General features: G+C 37.0%; 1 protein-coding gene across 1 annotated transcript in view; it reads left to right on the forward strand.

Moving 5' to 3' along the window:
* The window catches only part of LOC115621505 (headcase protein), a 173109-nt gene extending 157858 nt beyond the window's left edge, over positions 1-15251 (forward strand). Inside the window, exons 3-6 of the mRNA XM_030515174.1 lie at positions 7537-7725; positions 11867-11955; positions 13136-13235; positions 13339-15251. Of these exons, the coding sequence (XP_030371034.1) occupies positions 7537-7725; positions 11867-11955; positions 13136-13235; positions 13339-13512 (552 nt within the window). The 3' untranslated portion in view covers positions 13513-15251. The remainder of the gene's footprint in view (positions 1-7536; positions 7726-11866; positions 11956-13135; positions 13236-13338) is intronic.
* The last annotated feature ends 1583 nt before the right edge of the window (positions 15252-16834 follow it).

Raw genomic sequence — 16834 nt, forward strand, 5'->3', positions numbered from 1 at the left:
ATTATTTAACCGTTCTATTTAATGTCCTTTTTAATTTATATTTTTTTGATTTGTTTTTTTAAATTTTATTTTTTTGTTTTATTTTTTAAATTTTATGGTTTATTATTTGTTTTTAGTTATTTAAAAGCTTTTATGATAATGTGCTAATGTGTTATCAAAACTACAAAAATCCTTCAATAAAGCTCAACAGAATTGAGACAAAACAGCAATAACAACGGGAGTTATTAAAAAATAATTCAAAGTAGGCGCTTGGAGGAGAAATAAACACAAACTTCATCTATGTAAGGCTTAGGGAAATCTAAATACCAACTTGAAGTATTCCAGCTCTTATACTTTACAAGTGCTTTGCGTTCATACAGACAGACATTAAACTGATCTAGAATATACAAGTATACCAAGTACCTCGCTCGCGCAAAACTCAAACAAACTTTTCATGTTGCTCGAGCTACTCACTAACTAAAAGAAAGTTAACTTTGGAATGAACTTATTCCAAAATCTGTGTTGCACCCCCGAAGCATTTTATTGCTAAACCGTCCCTGATTGAAACAAAAGTTAAAGGCACAAATTTAAACATAAACATAAATAATTCTTAATTTTGCGACTGTTTGTTTAACGTTGAAATGCAATTTAATTTAATGTGTTTATGACGATGCCTTTAAATATGTGTCTTATTGTTGTTGTTTTGTAACCGAAGCGATTTTCAATTGAATTGCTTTGAGGGCCCATTGTCTTGTTGTTGTTGTTAGTGTTGTTAGAGTTGCTTTAGTGGCAGGGGTGTGGCGGCAGAACTGCGGCGAGTCCTAAGTGCCGTACATAGCCAAAAGTCTTTGATTTGTAGTCATGGCTAGAGGGTTGCGATGGCGAGGGGGGTGGTAGACAAACTTTGGCGAGTGTTGATATTTATGGGCGAACGGAAATGTGGTGCTCATTTATGCAGCGAAGGAAATGACAACTGAATAGCTTCATTAGCGCCAGTTGTTGTTGTTGTTGCTGCTGCTGTTGTTGTTATTGTAAGGCACTTCTTGGTCGAGTTTATTGCACTTCGACTTTTGACTTTAGCTTTAGCTTTTACTTTTATACTCGTATGCATGCGCGAATGAGTTTCTTGCACTTGACAACAACAGCAACAAACATTTGGTAATAAAAACTTGTTAACGTCGCCGCGCGCGTCTTTAGTAATAATCACAATCAACAATAATTTCATGCTTGTAATTTTTGGTTTTCTGCTGTTTATGACAATGTCTTTGCCGCTCGTCACGCACGCCACTCTGCGGTTTTTCATTTTTCGCGCGGTCATGAAAAATTCTTCGAGTCGGTGGAGAAATGCGAAGCGAACACGCGACTTTCATAAATTATGAGAATGTGCAAGTATTTCTATTTGTATTCGTACTCCTGTTTGTTTTATTTTTGTCTCTCGTGCAGTGTCTTAAGTGGAACTGGAACTGTCTGAGTAATCCTAGTGGTAGTCAACATGATAGATTCCTCAAAATACTCCCTAATACACACTTTTTATTATGGCCTGCAATTTGAAATGATTCTGTATTGTGTCGACAAAGAACGCTTTTGGTGCATAAAAGTAATTGGCAGAACTTTAATTTGTTTAACATTTAATAAATAAACAAATATATAGATTAGGAGATGAATCAACGAATTATATACAATATACAAATACAATATTTGCATGTTGAAGGTTGTTCAGATGAAATAAATATCAATATTCGTTCGCCATTTTATGAACTTGAAACCAATTTTTGCCCATTTTAACATTTTTTACATATTTTGTTTTAAAGGCATTTTTAGCATTTTTCCCCATTGTTTTAAACAAATATTTTAAAATAATCTCTGGGGAATTAAGTTATTTTTTATTAAATTTCAACAAAAATTAAATTTCCTTATATTGTTTTCGTATTTATATTTATTTCTTCAATAAACATTAAATTAAAATACCTAAATAAAAAATACAAAATTTAAATTAAAAGCTAAAAGTTCCTTCATACATAGTTTAAAACCTTCTAATAAATTCGGTATAAATTTCTTTCGTTGTTTTTTACCAAATTTTTTTTCAATTTTTTGTTTACAAGAAGTTCAGAAACTTCTAGCAGTTACTTTTTCTTAGCAACTTTTTGAATTGAATTTTTAATTTCCATACAAACATTTAGCACAAACGTTGAAAAACTACCTATTTAAACAATAAAGGAAATATACATATAATTCTACAAATGAAAATTATTTTGAAATTGCAAAAATAAATACTAGTTTTTTTTATATAATAGTAAAAAAAAGGCTGATTTTTGTTTCATTTGAAAATTCAATAACGAACCGAATTATTTTTGATTTTAAATGGAATTTTCTTTAATTTTCAATATTTATGTAACTTTTAACATGAAAATGCTGCAAAGCAATGATGTTGATATTTTAATATACAGAATAAAAATTGAAAAATGTTTCTAGGGCGTTGACTTCACAACCCTTTTTCGTTTTTGGTTCGCTGCACATTTCAAACCGACCCGGCCAAATGGATGGCCAAACAGATGAGCAATGTCTGTGTTATAAATTTTGCAAAAACCGAAAAGGGAAAAACTACAAGTTATTGCCCGTCATCCATCGGTCACGTTGATCGCCAGCGAAGGCAACAAATTAGCAAATCGTCACGTACATATAAAAAAATATATATACGTATATTGACCGCAAAATTGGGAAAGAGAGAGAGAGAGAGAGAGTTGAGTGTCTGCCACAAGCAGCACAAATATATGCTATAGTTGTTGTTGTTGCTGTCGCTGGTCCTCCCCACTGGAGCCCTGTAATTCTAGACGCGCCACTTGAAGCAATTGTTAAGCATTTAAATAGAGCTCAGAATACACTTTCATTCACTTTCCTGTTGTCTCGCATAATAGATGACGCGCTTTTGTGCAATCAACTTAATTGCTGTAGGCGCGTCCAACCCTCCTCCCTTAACCCTCAACCCCCAACCCCCACCCTACACCTTTTTGTTGTTGTTGAATGGCTTACATCTTGAGCATATCGCTGACGCTTTGTGGGCCAGCCCCCTCTCTTGTGATGTAAGTTGGACCTTTTGTTTTGGAAATTAGTGCAAACATTCATTAATCGAATTTATTTTTGCACACGACGAAAATGCGTTGGCGATTCGTTTTATTGTTTTGCCTGCTGTTGTTGTTGTTGTTGTTGCTGTGTGTTCTGTCAAGATTTATGTTGTTTTGTAACTTGCAGATACATTTGTTTACAGACAAACAGACGAACAGCAGATCTGTGAGTTATTGCGGTGTGTGCAAATATTAATTTCTTGATTGTTTGACTGTCGCACTGAAGCCAGCCAGCCTGCCAGTCAGCAATGCTGCAGAAGCTAAGAAAGACATTATCTTCATCATCATTATTATAAACTCACAGGATTGCCTTTTGTCAAGGTAACTTTGGCCTCTCGTCTAAGCTGTTTGCGCGACGCAACAAAAGTTCTTCACAAATATTTGCTTAATATTACAAATTCTGCATAATGCATGAACGAAAGGTCTTGTTTGTTGGCACAGCAGTAATGGCAAGGCGTGGCAGGGGCAGGGGCAGGCAACTGTGTTGTGTTGTGTTGTGGCAAGGCACTTGAGTGTCATAAGAATAATACAAGTCTGCTTTTGTTGTTATTGTGCTGAGCCTTAACTTATTGTTGCTGTTGTTGTTGTTGTCGTACCTTGTGCTTAGCAACTTATTAAAAGTGCATTAAACTTGTACCGCACACTAAAACACACACACGTATTTATATTGGCTGCACGTCGACAGGCATCGTCAATGTGTCCCATTGCTGCCATTGATTAAGCGTACGTGTCCTTTGCCCGAGCATGCCACAACAGCAGCAACGGAATTCGCCTTTTGTTGTCATTTACTAAATAATTGAACACATGTCTGTGTTGGCTGACAAACAAACCTTCATATACTTCATGCATACATACATACATATGTATATCTACTATCTGTCTGTCCGTCTTTCTGTCTGCTGGTGGTAAGCCAAAGAGTGGCTATTAAGGTATAAATGTAATTCGAGGGTATAGTAAAAGCTTCTTAAATACAACTTTGAAATTTAGTTCAGCAAATTTCAAATTTGACAATGCAATAATTTAAGCAATTATATACACCCAATTCTGCTTTACACGCTAGATTGGTTCCAGAAAAAGTCGTGTAAAAAAATACATTGATAGTACGTTATTTTAAATCATGCTAAATGGAATAATGTTAATTAATTTTCAAACCGTGTTAAATCAAAATCGTGTAAAAACAGTATTAGTTGTATAGTGTTTTTTAACAAATATAGAAACTTTAATGTGGCGACAGCTGTTATAAAAGACCCAACGAAAAAGTAAGAGAAAAATAAACTGAAAATAGACTGATTTTATAATAATAATAATAAAATAAAATTAAAAAAAAAAAAACAAATAATAAAAATTATAATTTTATTAAATCTTTCACTATATGCTATGTTGAGCTAGCTGGATAGATAAACCTAAATTTTTGGCATATCTTTGAGATTATTTAGCAAAGATCTGATCCTGCTAGATGCCGGACAGTAATGGGAAATCTGCTCTACGCTTTCCTGCTCCTTTTCTATATCTTCTGCAGAAGTCAATGAATTATTGACAAGTGTGGCAACGTGTCTCACCTCAGAAATATCGATATCTGACTATAGAAATATCGATACGCTTTACTTTCAGGAGTGTTGTGATTCTTTCGATGTCCAGAGTTGTTGCGCCAACACATAGATTCTTACTTTCCCATCGCAAAAGCTTAAAGCGAACATACCGATTCATTCCTTGTCAGGAACAACTTCGCCCTTTGCCAGCTCTTCTGCAATGCAATTGCCTGCAATGTTTTGGTGTCCTAGTAATTTTAGAATCAATTGCCTTAAAAACCGCTTAAGTACTTGCAGAATTTGTAAATCAACCTACTACCTAAATAATGGTTAGAAATAGTTGTTCTTTATCTTTGTAACTTCTGCCTGATAGACAGACCCTACAGTAATCCAGAAAGCGTCCTTTCTTTAACTTAAACTATTGCTTATAAGTAGGACAACCCTGGTCCAGGAAGCAGATCCCTACATTAACTTTAAAAAATTATAAATAATTGATATTTATACAAAAAAATCCTGAGACATCAAATTTTATCCGCCTTTTAAGTTATTTCACAACACATTTTTCTTTTTACTTATCAGTAATATGCTGTTACTCGGTACCCTACAATATCTTTCCATAGTATTCGTGGCCTGTCACATGTTCTGATCACTAAGCACCCATTCAGCAATCTATAATTTCAATTTAAGCTTTATTGATTTATTGCACACACCTTTTCAAGTTTGTGTTTACGAAATGTCAACTATGATTTCAACCAAAGTATATTAAAGCCTCTTATCTCATTTAGTTTCGTCTGTGTATCTTTGGGAATGTCTACTATATATAAGTATATATTCGGGTGATACCATCAGCTTGTTACTTTTATCAGTTTATTTAGTTAGTTAGTTAGTTGGCTGCCCACAACAAATCAACTTTGATTAGCGCGCAAAAGACTCATTCATATGTCCCTTTTTTTTTGTTGGGTATACATTTCTTTTTCCTCCTTACAGATTCTTTAACACTTTTTTTTTTTTTTGCTGATTGGCTTTGTTGGGCATTGGCTGTTGTCCCTGGTGCTGTTGACGCCAACGCTTGACTGCTTTATTAAGCCACCGCAGGCGGCAGCCGTGAAATGGAATGAAAGCGATACACATATGCATGGCTGGCTGGATGGTTGGTTACCTGGCTGGTTACCTGGTGGCCGCCATCACCATCTTCAACGCCATCTCATATTGATTATCGATTTGGGAATTGGCGCACAGCCACATCTTGCCTTGCTGCTCCTGTTGTTGTCTGTGGGAGTATATGGTGTGTGTGTGTGTTGGAGTGTTGTGCTTGGGAATTCAATTTGGACACTGTGTTTGTGCAACTTAGCCAGTTGGCTTAGTGTAGTGGAGTCGCCTGCAGACGTGTGCAGGTTGTTGCTTCATTTGCTGCACGTTGCTGTCTGGCTGGCTGGCTGGCTGGCTGGCTGGCTGACTCGGTGGCACGTTTTGGATTTTATGGTTCATTTGTTGCCGCTTAGACGCCGCAGACATCGACGTCGACGTCGTTTCATATTGAAAATTTCGTTGGCCAAAATAGCAAAAAAGGCTTACACTAACCTTTTGTTTTTTGTCGCTACCTGCTCTTCTTGTGGCTGTTATTTCAGTCCTTTACACCTTGGCTTACTAATAAATATAAACATAAATTTCGTTTTGTTTTTTGCGCCGCATGCCTTTCATTGCACTCCCACTTTTTAGCAAAGAGTTTACGAGTTTATTAAACCTATTGAAAGCCATATCTTTAGTCGAGACTTTAAGCCATTCAGCGATCAGGTAATGAAGGCTGTTGGCAATCTTAATCAGTTTAATATTTAAAGCAAAATAAAAGAAATACAATAAATTCACGTTAATAAGAAATCAACTGAAGTGCTCGTGTGAGAGCTTCATTGATAACTAAAATAGGTATACTGGCCTATTTTGTCTGCTCTGATTTTACATTTCCGCGTTAGGTGAGGAGGTATCCTTAAAAGAAAATAAGACTACATTACCATAGGTAGAGACCGGACAGTCGATCATGGCATAAAATTCCCGGCTGCAGCCAAGCCGAATGGAAAGCACAAATGTGCAATAATACTTGCAACAAGTTCCAGTTTATGGTCAAACAGACAGATCATTTGCACACAAATTTGTCAATTCTTTCAAGCAAGTGTTGAAGATTAATTCTAAAGAACCCGTTCGAGGTTTTAAATGTCTCTATACTAGATAGGATACAATTGTTAACCTTTTTCTAATACTCAGTTGCTTATACAATAAATTCCCATTATTTTAAGAAAAAAAATATTCCAAAATGTAAAACTACAAATGAAAAATCATTTTTCTGATTTCAAATTTGAAATACTGAAATAGTATCTAAGTTCTTTCCTTCCCAATATGTCACATAACAATTATTACTTTTTTATTACATTTAAAAATCTTGTGTACGGAAATAAATTTTCCGACCGGGAAACCAAACAGTTCCAACTTTCCAGAAAAATGCTTTTTAGCAAATTAAAAACAATTTTTTTCTTCTTAATATTTACTTAGCTTCCAACATAAGTGCCATTAACTCGGACTTCTTTAATAATATTTTCAAAATGCGAAAAAATAAATGAATAATTTTTAATGCTTTAAATAATTATCAATTAATAATTAATAACAATAAGCAATATTGTAAATGAAATCTTAAACTTTAAGGCATTCAAACGTTAGGAATGCGATTTACACAAAGACTGGGAAATATCTCAGGAGTGCTAACATTTCTAGATCGATGTATATCATCTCTCGTGTTGCTCTCTTTTCCATCTCAAACAATAAACACATCAATCATCATCATTGTGATTGCTCGTTTGTTCGAAAATCTTCCAGCTTTTCATAACCATTCTCTCGTTTATTTCATTTCATTGCAGATCGAAGACGAGGGCAATCATGGCAATGACGAGACACGCCTCTTCATACTCTCCTCACTGGCCCAAGTGCAAAAAAGCCGTGTGAGCTGCATTCTGTGTAACCTGCCCCTGATCGTATTCGATCGTTATCCCCTGGTCAATGGCTCATTCTTTCTAAGCCCCAGGCAGCATTCGAGCGGCTGCATTGAGGTGAGTAACAACAACAATAATAACTTTTTTTTTCTATGTATATAATCGTAAAAAAGTAATCTATATATGTACTACTTGTATATATGTATGAATGGCTGACTGGCAAGTCCCATCATTTATAAAACGTCAGTCATCCAGTCAGTCAGGCAGCCCAGACTTTCGATTCATGAGCGATTCAGGCACAATCCCTCAAGTGACACCCACGCGGCGGGACAAATTTTCAAATTGCCTATGCGGCTTATACCTTCATCATTTTTTATCTCTCCCACTCTCTTTCTCTCTCTCTCTCTCTCTCTGCCTCTCGCTCTCTCTGTGTAACTGCTTTGAGTCTGCACTGCGCTTTCACCGGCAAAGCGCCCACACAACAACAACATCGTCAACGTCATTGTCGTCATCATCAGCAGCAGCAGCAACAACAACAACAACAGTTGCTGCGTCATGGTGGGCGCCTAGAACTTTGGCGCGCTGCACTCTTAATGGGGCGCTCAATTAGCGGGTCTGTGGCAGCTGCCTTCATTATACATTTGCCAAAAACGTCGCTATGCGTGCTTGCACAGTGCTGTTCAGCTGGTTAGGGAAAGCATTTGTGAACTTTAGGTTTCTGAAGTTTAAGCATCTGACGAGTCTCCAAATCAATTTGTAGGTGCATATCCACAATTAGTTTGCAATTTTTGTACAAAATGAGTTCAGAAGAAACGTGAACCTACATTATATCTCAAAAGAATAGTTCGGAAGATTCAGAGAACCTAAATTCATGAATAAAAGCAGAAGCTGGAAGTAGAATGTAGGTTCTACACTCAAGAATTGAAAATTTTCATAATTTCCATTTAAGCTTGACTAAGATTAGTTTTCCTATAAAAGCTTAACTTTTTTATAACAAGTTAGACCAAAATAGATGTGAATTCCATAGATATCGATTCAGATTCTTTAAAAAACATTTTAACGAAAACTATGCCTAACGTTCTGAATTAAAATGGAAAAAAAGAATTGAAAATTTTCAACATTTCAAATTAAGCTTGACTAAGATTAGTTTTCCAATAAAAGTTTAATGAAGCGTAATATTTCAATTTTAACTAATTATACCCAAATAGATGTGAATTCGATAGAATCTGAGTCTACAGATTCTTTTAAAAACATAAAAAAAACACTTTAAGGGAAACTATGCCCTGCTTTCTGAATGAAAATGGCAATAAACAAAAAATCGAGCGCATTTTCAGTTTAAAGTTTTTGAATAAGTGAAATATTTAATCAGTGATGTAATCATGAATGATTTTGTAAATCCAACTCGTAAACTTATTTAAAGTGATATTTCTATTCAATTGAGTGTCGGTGTCGCTGGTGATGAACACACTCGTAAGTCAGTATCTGCCTGAATGCACTCGTATGTATGAGGAGGCAGCATCGCATAATTCTAAAATTATTGCCACTAGCCCGACACACCTTAGAATGCCGCAGACACACACTATCTGGAGTCATCGTTCATTGGGCGGGCGCCTGCAACGTTGTCCCATTTGCAATTTATGACCCATTTAAGTCACCATAATTACGAATAAAGCCAAGTCGACGGCAACCTCGCTAATATAGTGCCATGCAATGTCAAAATGCAGTTGCTGTTGTTGTTGTTGTTGTTGTTGTTGTTGCTATTGTCGTCGTCATCGTCGAGTGCCCCGTCGGCCTGCCACATGGCATGGTAATTGAAGAAAGCCGTAGCAATGTGGCCGACGACCCACGTGGCTGGCGACCTACGCTAAAGCCTCCGCTTCGGCCTCAACTTCACTTCTCAACTTCAGTCTTCAGTCTGGGCTTCAGCTTTTCCTGCTTTCCCGGTTTCTCATGCCTGAATGGTTTCCCTCTGCCCTGCACTGCCCTCCCCTCCCCTCCCCCTGCCCCAACACTTTCCGTTCATATGTCCCCCGTTGGATATTTGCGCTTTAATTTAAGCCTGGATTTATAATTCATTGCCAGCTGCTTTTGCCCTGACTGGGCGCGGCTGACTGCCAGAGTTTTGTTGCATGCCACAGTCATGGTTTGGCTCCTGATACCCTAATATTTGAAGTGAAAGGGCAGCTTATGTTTCAGCCATCAATTTGTAACACGAGGCAGAAACTCGGTGGAGAGCTCGACTGGCCTCCAGTAGATCGTACCATTATATTAAATTTTAGGTTAAATTAAAATATATTTGAAATGTTGCATAATAAACTTATCGCTCTTAAGCTACGATCAGACATGCAAATAATTTGCACACAAATTTGTGTTCTTTTATAAGTGGACTTTAAAAAAATATGTCTCATTATAATTAAAAAGAACTATATTTTATATATTTCCTTTCCAAAAACAGTTTATTCATGACATACACCTAGAAAATGCGACAAATTTGGGCTCAAATTATTTGCATGTCTGACCGTGACTTCAGAGCTATAAGTTAAATATGCTTGTAGTAGGATAGTTTTTAAAAGTTTCCACAGATATGTTTGAATTTAGGAAGGTATTGATTGCGTTTGATGAAGATGTTTAGTCCACACATAATGGAATAGAGTTTACTTGAAAGATGAAAAATGAGTAACTATTTTGATAATAAATGTAATAAATAAATTTAATCGCAAATCTACTTGAAAATAATACTTTTGAAATAAAAGACTTGATAGTGTCTACACTAGACACTAATGAATCTTTAGATATAAAAAGCTCTGATATAGGACGGTCAAAAAACAGCTTTACAGTCAAACTACAATCAGCAAAGTATCTTCGGATAAATCCAAATAATAGATTGAATTGACGAAATTATAATCTTTAATACATAATAATCTAGAAGTGGAAGATATCAGATTCAAAGTTTCTTCCACAAAAACGATAGAGTTTCGAGAAAGTTTGCAATTGTTCTTTAAAAGAAATTTTGGAAAACGAAGTTTGTAAAAAAAACGTTGGCAGGGAAATGTTTAAAAATCAGAAGAATAGAACAAATTTATAAAATATTGGATGTTTGATTAAAGGCACAATGCGATTAATTTTAAATATGAATTGCATATCAAGAAATGTTTTTGTTAAACTCAATAACTCTGATCTACCTTTTATATAAAATTTGAAAAGATGGTCAGACAGGAAAACTAACGTGAAGTAAGCAGATAATTTTCACGCAAAATATTCCAATATTGAAATTATTTTATCTGAATCTAATATTAATGCTATACTTAAATGTAATTATCTGCTACAAAAAACATTTTTTCGATTTATTTATCAAAACCTACTTGTTAAATACAACAAATTTGTAGGCAAATTATTTTAGGTCACACATGTGCTCACACAATTTGCTCTTAAATTCAAGAAGAAGAAAAGCTGATGAATAAGAGAAAAAAGCCACTGTAGGGTATATAATGGTGGCATACCAAGTGCTATCTCTTCAGATATTTGTTGTTGTCGTTCTTGTGGTTGTTGCTGCTGTTGCCGCTGCTATAGTCTCGTGGGCGCTGTGCAATCTCCCGGGCAAGTTTATGCATTTTGCATTTTATTTGAAATTATTATGTCGCGTCGCCTGAGCTGCCACCGCAACAACGGCAACAACAGCAACAACATACAGGAGCGGCCCTTTTTGTGCAATGCATGCAAAAATGCACTAAATTTTGCATGATGGCCCAGCACCTCTCCGCATCTCCCTCCAATCCACTACTCTGCTCTGCACTCCCACTGGCTTGGTGTGTGGCACAGGAAATGCTCGGCCAAAATGTAGAAAGTTTTGTCGTTTGGCTCGTTGCCTCTCGCTTGTGGATCGACATAATTTTTCATTGTTTGTCTGCGTCTCTGTCTGGGTCGTCCGTCCGTCTGTCCGCCCTCCCTGTCTGCAAGTTTAAGCCTACCAGCAACCTCTGTTGACAATGAATTATGTGCCTTGTTTACCGTTGCCTGTCTGCCTTACAACCATTCAGCTTTTTAGCCTTCCCGACTTGCGTGTGTGGCTGCCGATGCCGTTGCCGCTGCATTTCCCCCTGCTCCTTCCCCTCTGATGCACTGTTTATTTTCTGGCCGGCCTGTCTTCAAACTTGAAATACATACGGCAAATATTTTGGCAATTCTCCCATATGTGTGTGTGTGTATATATCTGCATTTCTCACGTTTCTCTTGTTTGTTCTGCTTCTTGTCGTTTCAGGTCAAATACGAGGGTCGCACACAATACTTGACCTGTGTCTGCATGAGCTGCCTGGATGGCACCTCCAGCACTCGCGGCATTATCTGCAGGTAAGTTCGCACTGCACTCCAAATTAAATATAGTTCCTACATACATAGTTAGATACTATAATGATGTGAATAATCAATTATCAGACAAAGTACTGCAATTATAGAAATAAAAATAAAACTCACTTGACTGGGTAGGGAATCATATTTTTGAAATCAAATTCATCAAATAAGTATTCGAATTTTAAGCTGAATTGTAACTTTACATTAAATCAGTATTTAATGGGACCTGCTGCTAAATTTTATATTGATAAATATAATTTCTACATAGCTAGATATTATAATGATGTGAATTGTCAAATATCAGACAAATTACTGATATTTGTTAAAGAAAATGTAAGGAATACTTTTATGATGATAGTATTATCTGGCAGCAGAAGAAAGCATTTTTCAAACATAAAAAGAAAAAATTAAAATTCACTTGTGTTGGTAAGGAATCGCATCTTCTGAAATCGAATTCATCAAATAAGTATTCGAATTATAAGCTGAATTGTAACTTTACTTGAAATCTGTCTTTAGACCAGACCTGTTATTAAAGTTTATATTGTTTTTCAGTTTAAATATATTTTATTCAAAAATGCTTGAAAAGTTAGGGAGTGGAGAGCTTCTTTAAAGGTCACTTGACTTGGTAGGGAATCATATTTTTGAAATCGAATTCATCAAATAGGTATTCGAATTTTAAGCTGAATTGTAGCTTTACTTTAAATCAGTCTTTATTCAATTTTATATTGTTCTTTAGCTTAAAAATGCTTCATTCAAATAATATTTAAAAAGCTAGGGAAAGGTAGATCAGATAGATGGAGAGCTTCATTAAATGAGTTTGACTTCGACTTTTGTTAAACATCCTATTGCGTTTTAAAGTATAATTATAATGTACCAGCTTTATGTATTAATAATAAAAGATTAGGCTTAATAAAGAAGTGCACATCCACATTTTGAAATTTGTGCCTTAAAAACTAATAATTCCTTAGCCAATCATTCAGAAAATGAAGAAATTTTCACAACAAACTATTAATTATGTAAATTCTTGAGAAACACATTTACTTGTAAATATATTTGGGAATTTCATAGATTTGTTCGAATTAGGCTTAACAGTTTGAGAGTTTAAAGTTCATAAAAACTATAATGAAGTAAAGCTTCAAGGCGTTTATATATTTTATATACCCCTAATTTCTATTTACAGATTCTGCAATGAGCCTTGGGATGGCTCGAATCTGGTGCTGGGCACTATGTATGCCTACGACATCTTTGCAGCCATGCCCTGCTGCGCCGAGCGTTTCAAGGTGAGTTATCAACCACCACAGCAGGAACCACCGAAAGGATTCAAGAAATTGTAATAATCTTTGAATTAATATACGAACATCTTTATTTCCACTTTCATTGCAGTGCAATAACTGCTGCAAGCTGCTGATGGTGCCGCCGCAGCGACTCAGTTTCTATAGCGATTACTCGCATGGGGTTACCTGCCCCTATTGCACCACTCAGGATACGCATTTCGTGAAGCCCTTGAGCTACTGCTATGTCAAGAGCAATGGGCAGCGCCAGCAGCCGCTCGCATAACATGAGGCCCCGTTGGAGTCTCCAACGGGCACAGCTGCAATAAACACAGTAGCAACAACAACAACAGCAGCAGTAGCAGCAACAGCAACAACAACAGCTGGCATCGCTGCTGTTGGTGCCACAGGTGCTCCAACGGCCCCATCTACAATGCAAACGCGTGCCAAACAGCCGCTCTACAATCCAGCCATTGACTATTCAGCGCCATTACAACAGCAAATCAATCCCGATCTGATTGGCGCTCATCCGCATGCGCAGCAGCATCAGCAACAGGTACGCCAGCAGCAGCAGGCACAACAACAACAGCAACAGCAGCCAACAGCGGCTGCTCAGCAACAGCAACAAGGATCTGCTTTGCGCGCAAATGAATCAATATATAACAATTTCCTTACACGTCTAAACACGTCCGTAAACTATCAGCCGTTGGTGTCGAACCAACAACAACAAAAGCTGCAACAGCAACCATTGCAGATTAAGCCCAATCTAACGACGGGCTTGAGAAAATTCCAACAACTAAAACAGCAGCCGCAGCAATTATTAAGCCATGATGCCAATACTCTTTTGTTGACCAACACTGGCAACAGCAACAGCAACAATAGCCACACAAACACAAACAACCACAACATTAGCGCTGTCAATAGCAGTATTAGTAACTTAATTAGCCATAATTCGAATAACAATCAGAAACTAAATGCCTGGACATCAGCAACCACCGTCAATAACAGCAACAGTAGCAACAATAGCGGCAACAACAACACTACCAACAATTCCGAATCCATTTCCGCTTTATGGGGCTGTGCCAGCAATGCCTCATCAACCAGTGGCTGCTCCTCGGGCTCAGGATCTCAGCCCTCTCTGAGTCCCACCACCAGCCACAGCAAGGAGTTGCTCTGGTCCCAAACCACCTCGTCCAGCAGCGGCAGCAATGGCCAGCAACAGCAACAGCAGCAACAACAGCAACAACAACAACAACTCAGGGATAATTTCTATGCGGCCAACGAGCAGCTGTTGCAACATGCCGCCTCGCCCACAGCCTCGCTGACCTCCTCATCGGGAGCCTCATCCATCGGCAATAGTTGGGCACAACAACAGCAACAACAGCCACTGCAGCAGTCGCAGTCGCAGCAGCAACAACAACCACAACAGCTGAGTGGCAACTATACGAATAAATTGAGTCAACTGAATATCTGGGAATTGCCAACAGGCGGCAATACACGCTCCACTGATATGCTCACCGATCTCTGGTGCAATCGGCACATCAGCCAATTCAATAGCACCACCACCAACAACAACAACAACATCGGCAACATTAGCGGCAGCAACAAAGCAGATGCCTCTTCGGATGTTAGCTCGAATTCATCCTCGTCGGCAGGCGAATTGCTCGAGGCAGCCAACATATGGCGACATAGTGCCGGCGGCATCGGCATCGGCGCCATTGGTGGTCGGGCGTTAAAGACAACAGCGCCACAGCTGTCCAACTATCAGGCTGCCGCGGCCTACGAGGAGACATCGCCCCAGCTGCTGGGCGGTGGTGCTGCCTGCATGCAACTATTTAACGATTATCTCAATATGAACAATTAAGCGGATACAAAAAAAACAGAAGCAAAAGCAAAAGCAAAAGCCTAACCAACTGTTAAACTAGCGAAATTTTAACATTCAATTTTTCTTTAAGTTTAAGCGCTATAGTGTAAAAGAAAAGCGAGAAATTACACTGAACAACAAGAACAACAACAAAACACGAAGAAAGCGAGCAAAATTCTTAGCAGGCGCAAAATAAATATTTCACAAAATGAAAGAAAGATGAAAACCAGCAGCGAAGAGCGCGATTTTCCAACTTGAAGCGAAGCTGCAGTTTTCCTTTTCTGTCATTTTTCTGTTTCTTTGTGTTTTAATATATTTTTATTATTCCCCAACCCCACACCACACCACCCACCCCCTCCCTCCACCCTTAGTTTTGTATTACATTTCAATAACAAATTGAATGCAACACCCTCGCCAGCCTGTCCCTTCCACTCCCCATCCCCTACCCCTCAAGAGTTAAATGCAAAACTATATAAACACAATTTATATTCTTGTTATTTTTTGTTGAGTTTTTATATGAAAGCAATTTTTTAGTTCTATTTTTTTTATATAAAGAGAAGAAACAAAATACAATTTAAAATATTTAAAAACAAAAAAACGCTACCAAAAAAACAGGTTTAAAAAAACAGGCGATAAACATCACGTCGCGGTAACTGAAGCGATTTTTATTTAGTAAAAATTTGATTAAAATTAATGAATAATGGAAAAAGCAAAGCAAAGGCAACCACAACAACAATCTTATCTATGCATATGAAGTCGAAGATGAAATGAGATGAATTGATGAAAATTGCTGTGCTGCTCAATAAAAAAGGAAAAACAAAACATATAGACAGTGAGGAGAATTGATTGAGATGCAAAATTTAGAATGCAACGTAATTAGCATATTGGATTACGTACTAAATTAACAAATAAGTTGCACATCTTTACCTAAACGATTGGTAATTATTTCTAGTTTTAGTGAGAACATCGTTTCAACTATAATACAAAATCGAGAAACGTTTAAATTAAGTTTTCTTTATCGTAATTCTAAACAAAACAATTTTTTATTCAAACACCACTCATCGATCACATTGAAAGAAAAACACTCGAAACACAAAAATAGTGCGAACTGTTGCATGCGGAACACCACTCTCTCTCATTCTCTCTTTCCCCCTCTCTCTCTGCCATCTGCCCCAAGCACTTGTCAAGTCCACACGCCCCCCATACTCTCTTATATACATATGTGTAGTATACTATATATGTATTGTTATAAGTTGATTTGCAAATAAAAAGCATCGTTTAGTAGCTATAGGTTGCACTTTCTTTAGCAACAAAACAAAACAAAAATTTCGGCGCAGCGTGATTATTAATTTGTAAGTTTAAAATAGTTGTGGAAGGACCATGCCTAGTATATTTATCGATTTTGCAATATACCCATTATTAAACATGGCTTTTCATTAGATATTTCTACTAATTATATATACTTCTATATAAATATCCATATATTTGTATGTTTAGGTAACACCCTCTCTATGTTGTGTATGGTGTAGTAAGGCAAAGCAAATAAGCAGAACAGCCGTATGTGATGGATCTCTGTATAGTGTTTTTGTGTTGCACTTTCTCCCCCCAAAATCTCTTTTCCACTCTCTCTCTCTCTCTAACAATCGTACTCCCCATATTAATAATGATATATATAATTATATGTGTATGTGAATTAGATCTTAGGTTTGTCGTTTAGGCCTTAAGCATGTTATTCTAAATTTTA

This window comes from Scaptodrosophila lebanonensis, unplaced genomic scaffold (genome assembly GCF_003285725.1).
Source record: "Scaptodrosophila lebanonensis strain 11010-0011.00,11010-0021.00 unplaced genomic scaffold, SlebRS2 tig00000024-arrow-pilon, whole genome shotgun sequence".
NCBI classification, from domain to species: Eukaryota; Metazoa; Arthropoda; class Insecta; order Diptera; family Drosophilidae; genus Scaptodrosophila; species Scaptodrosophila lebanonensis.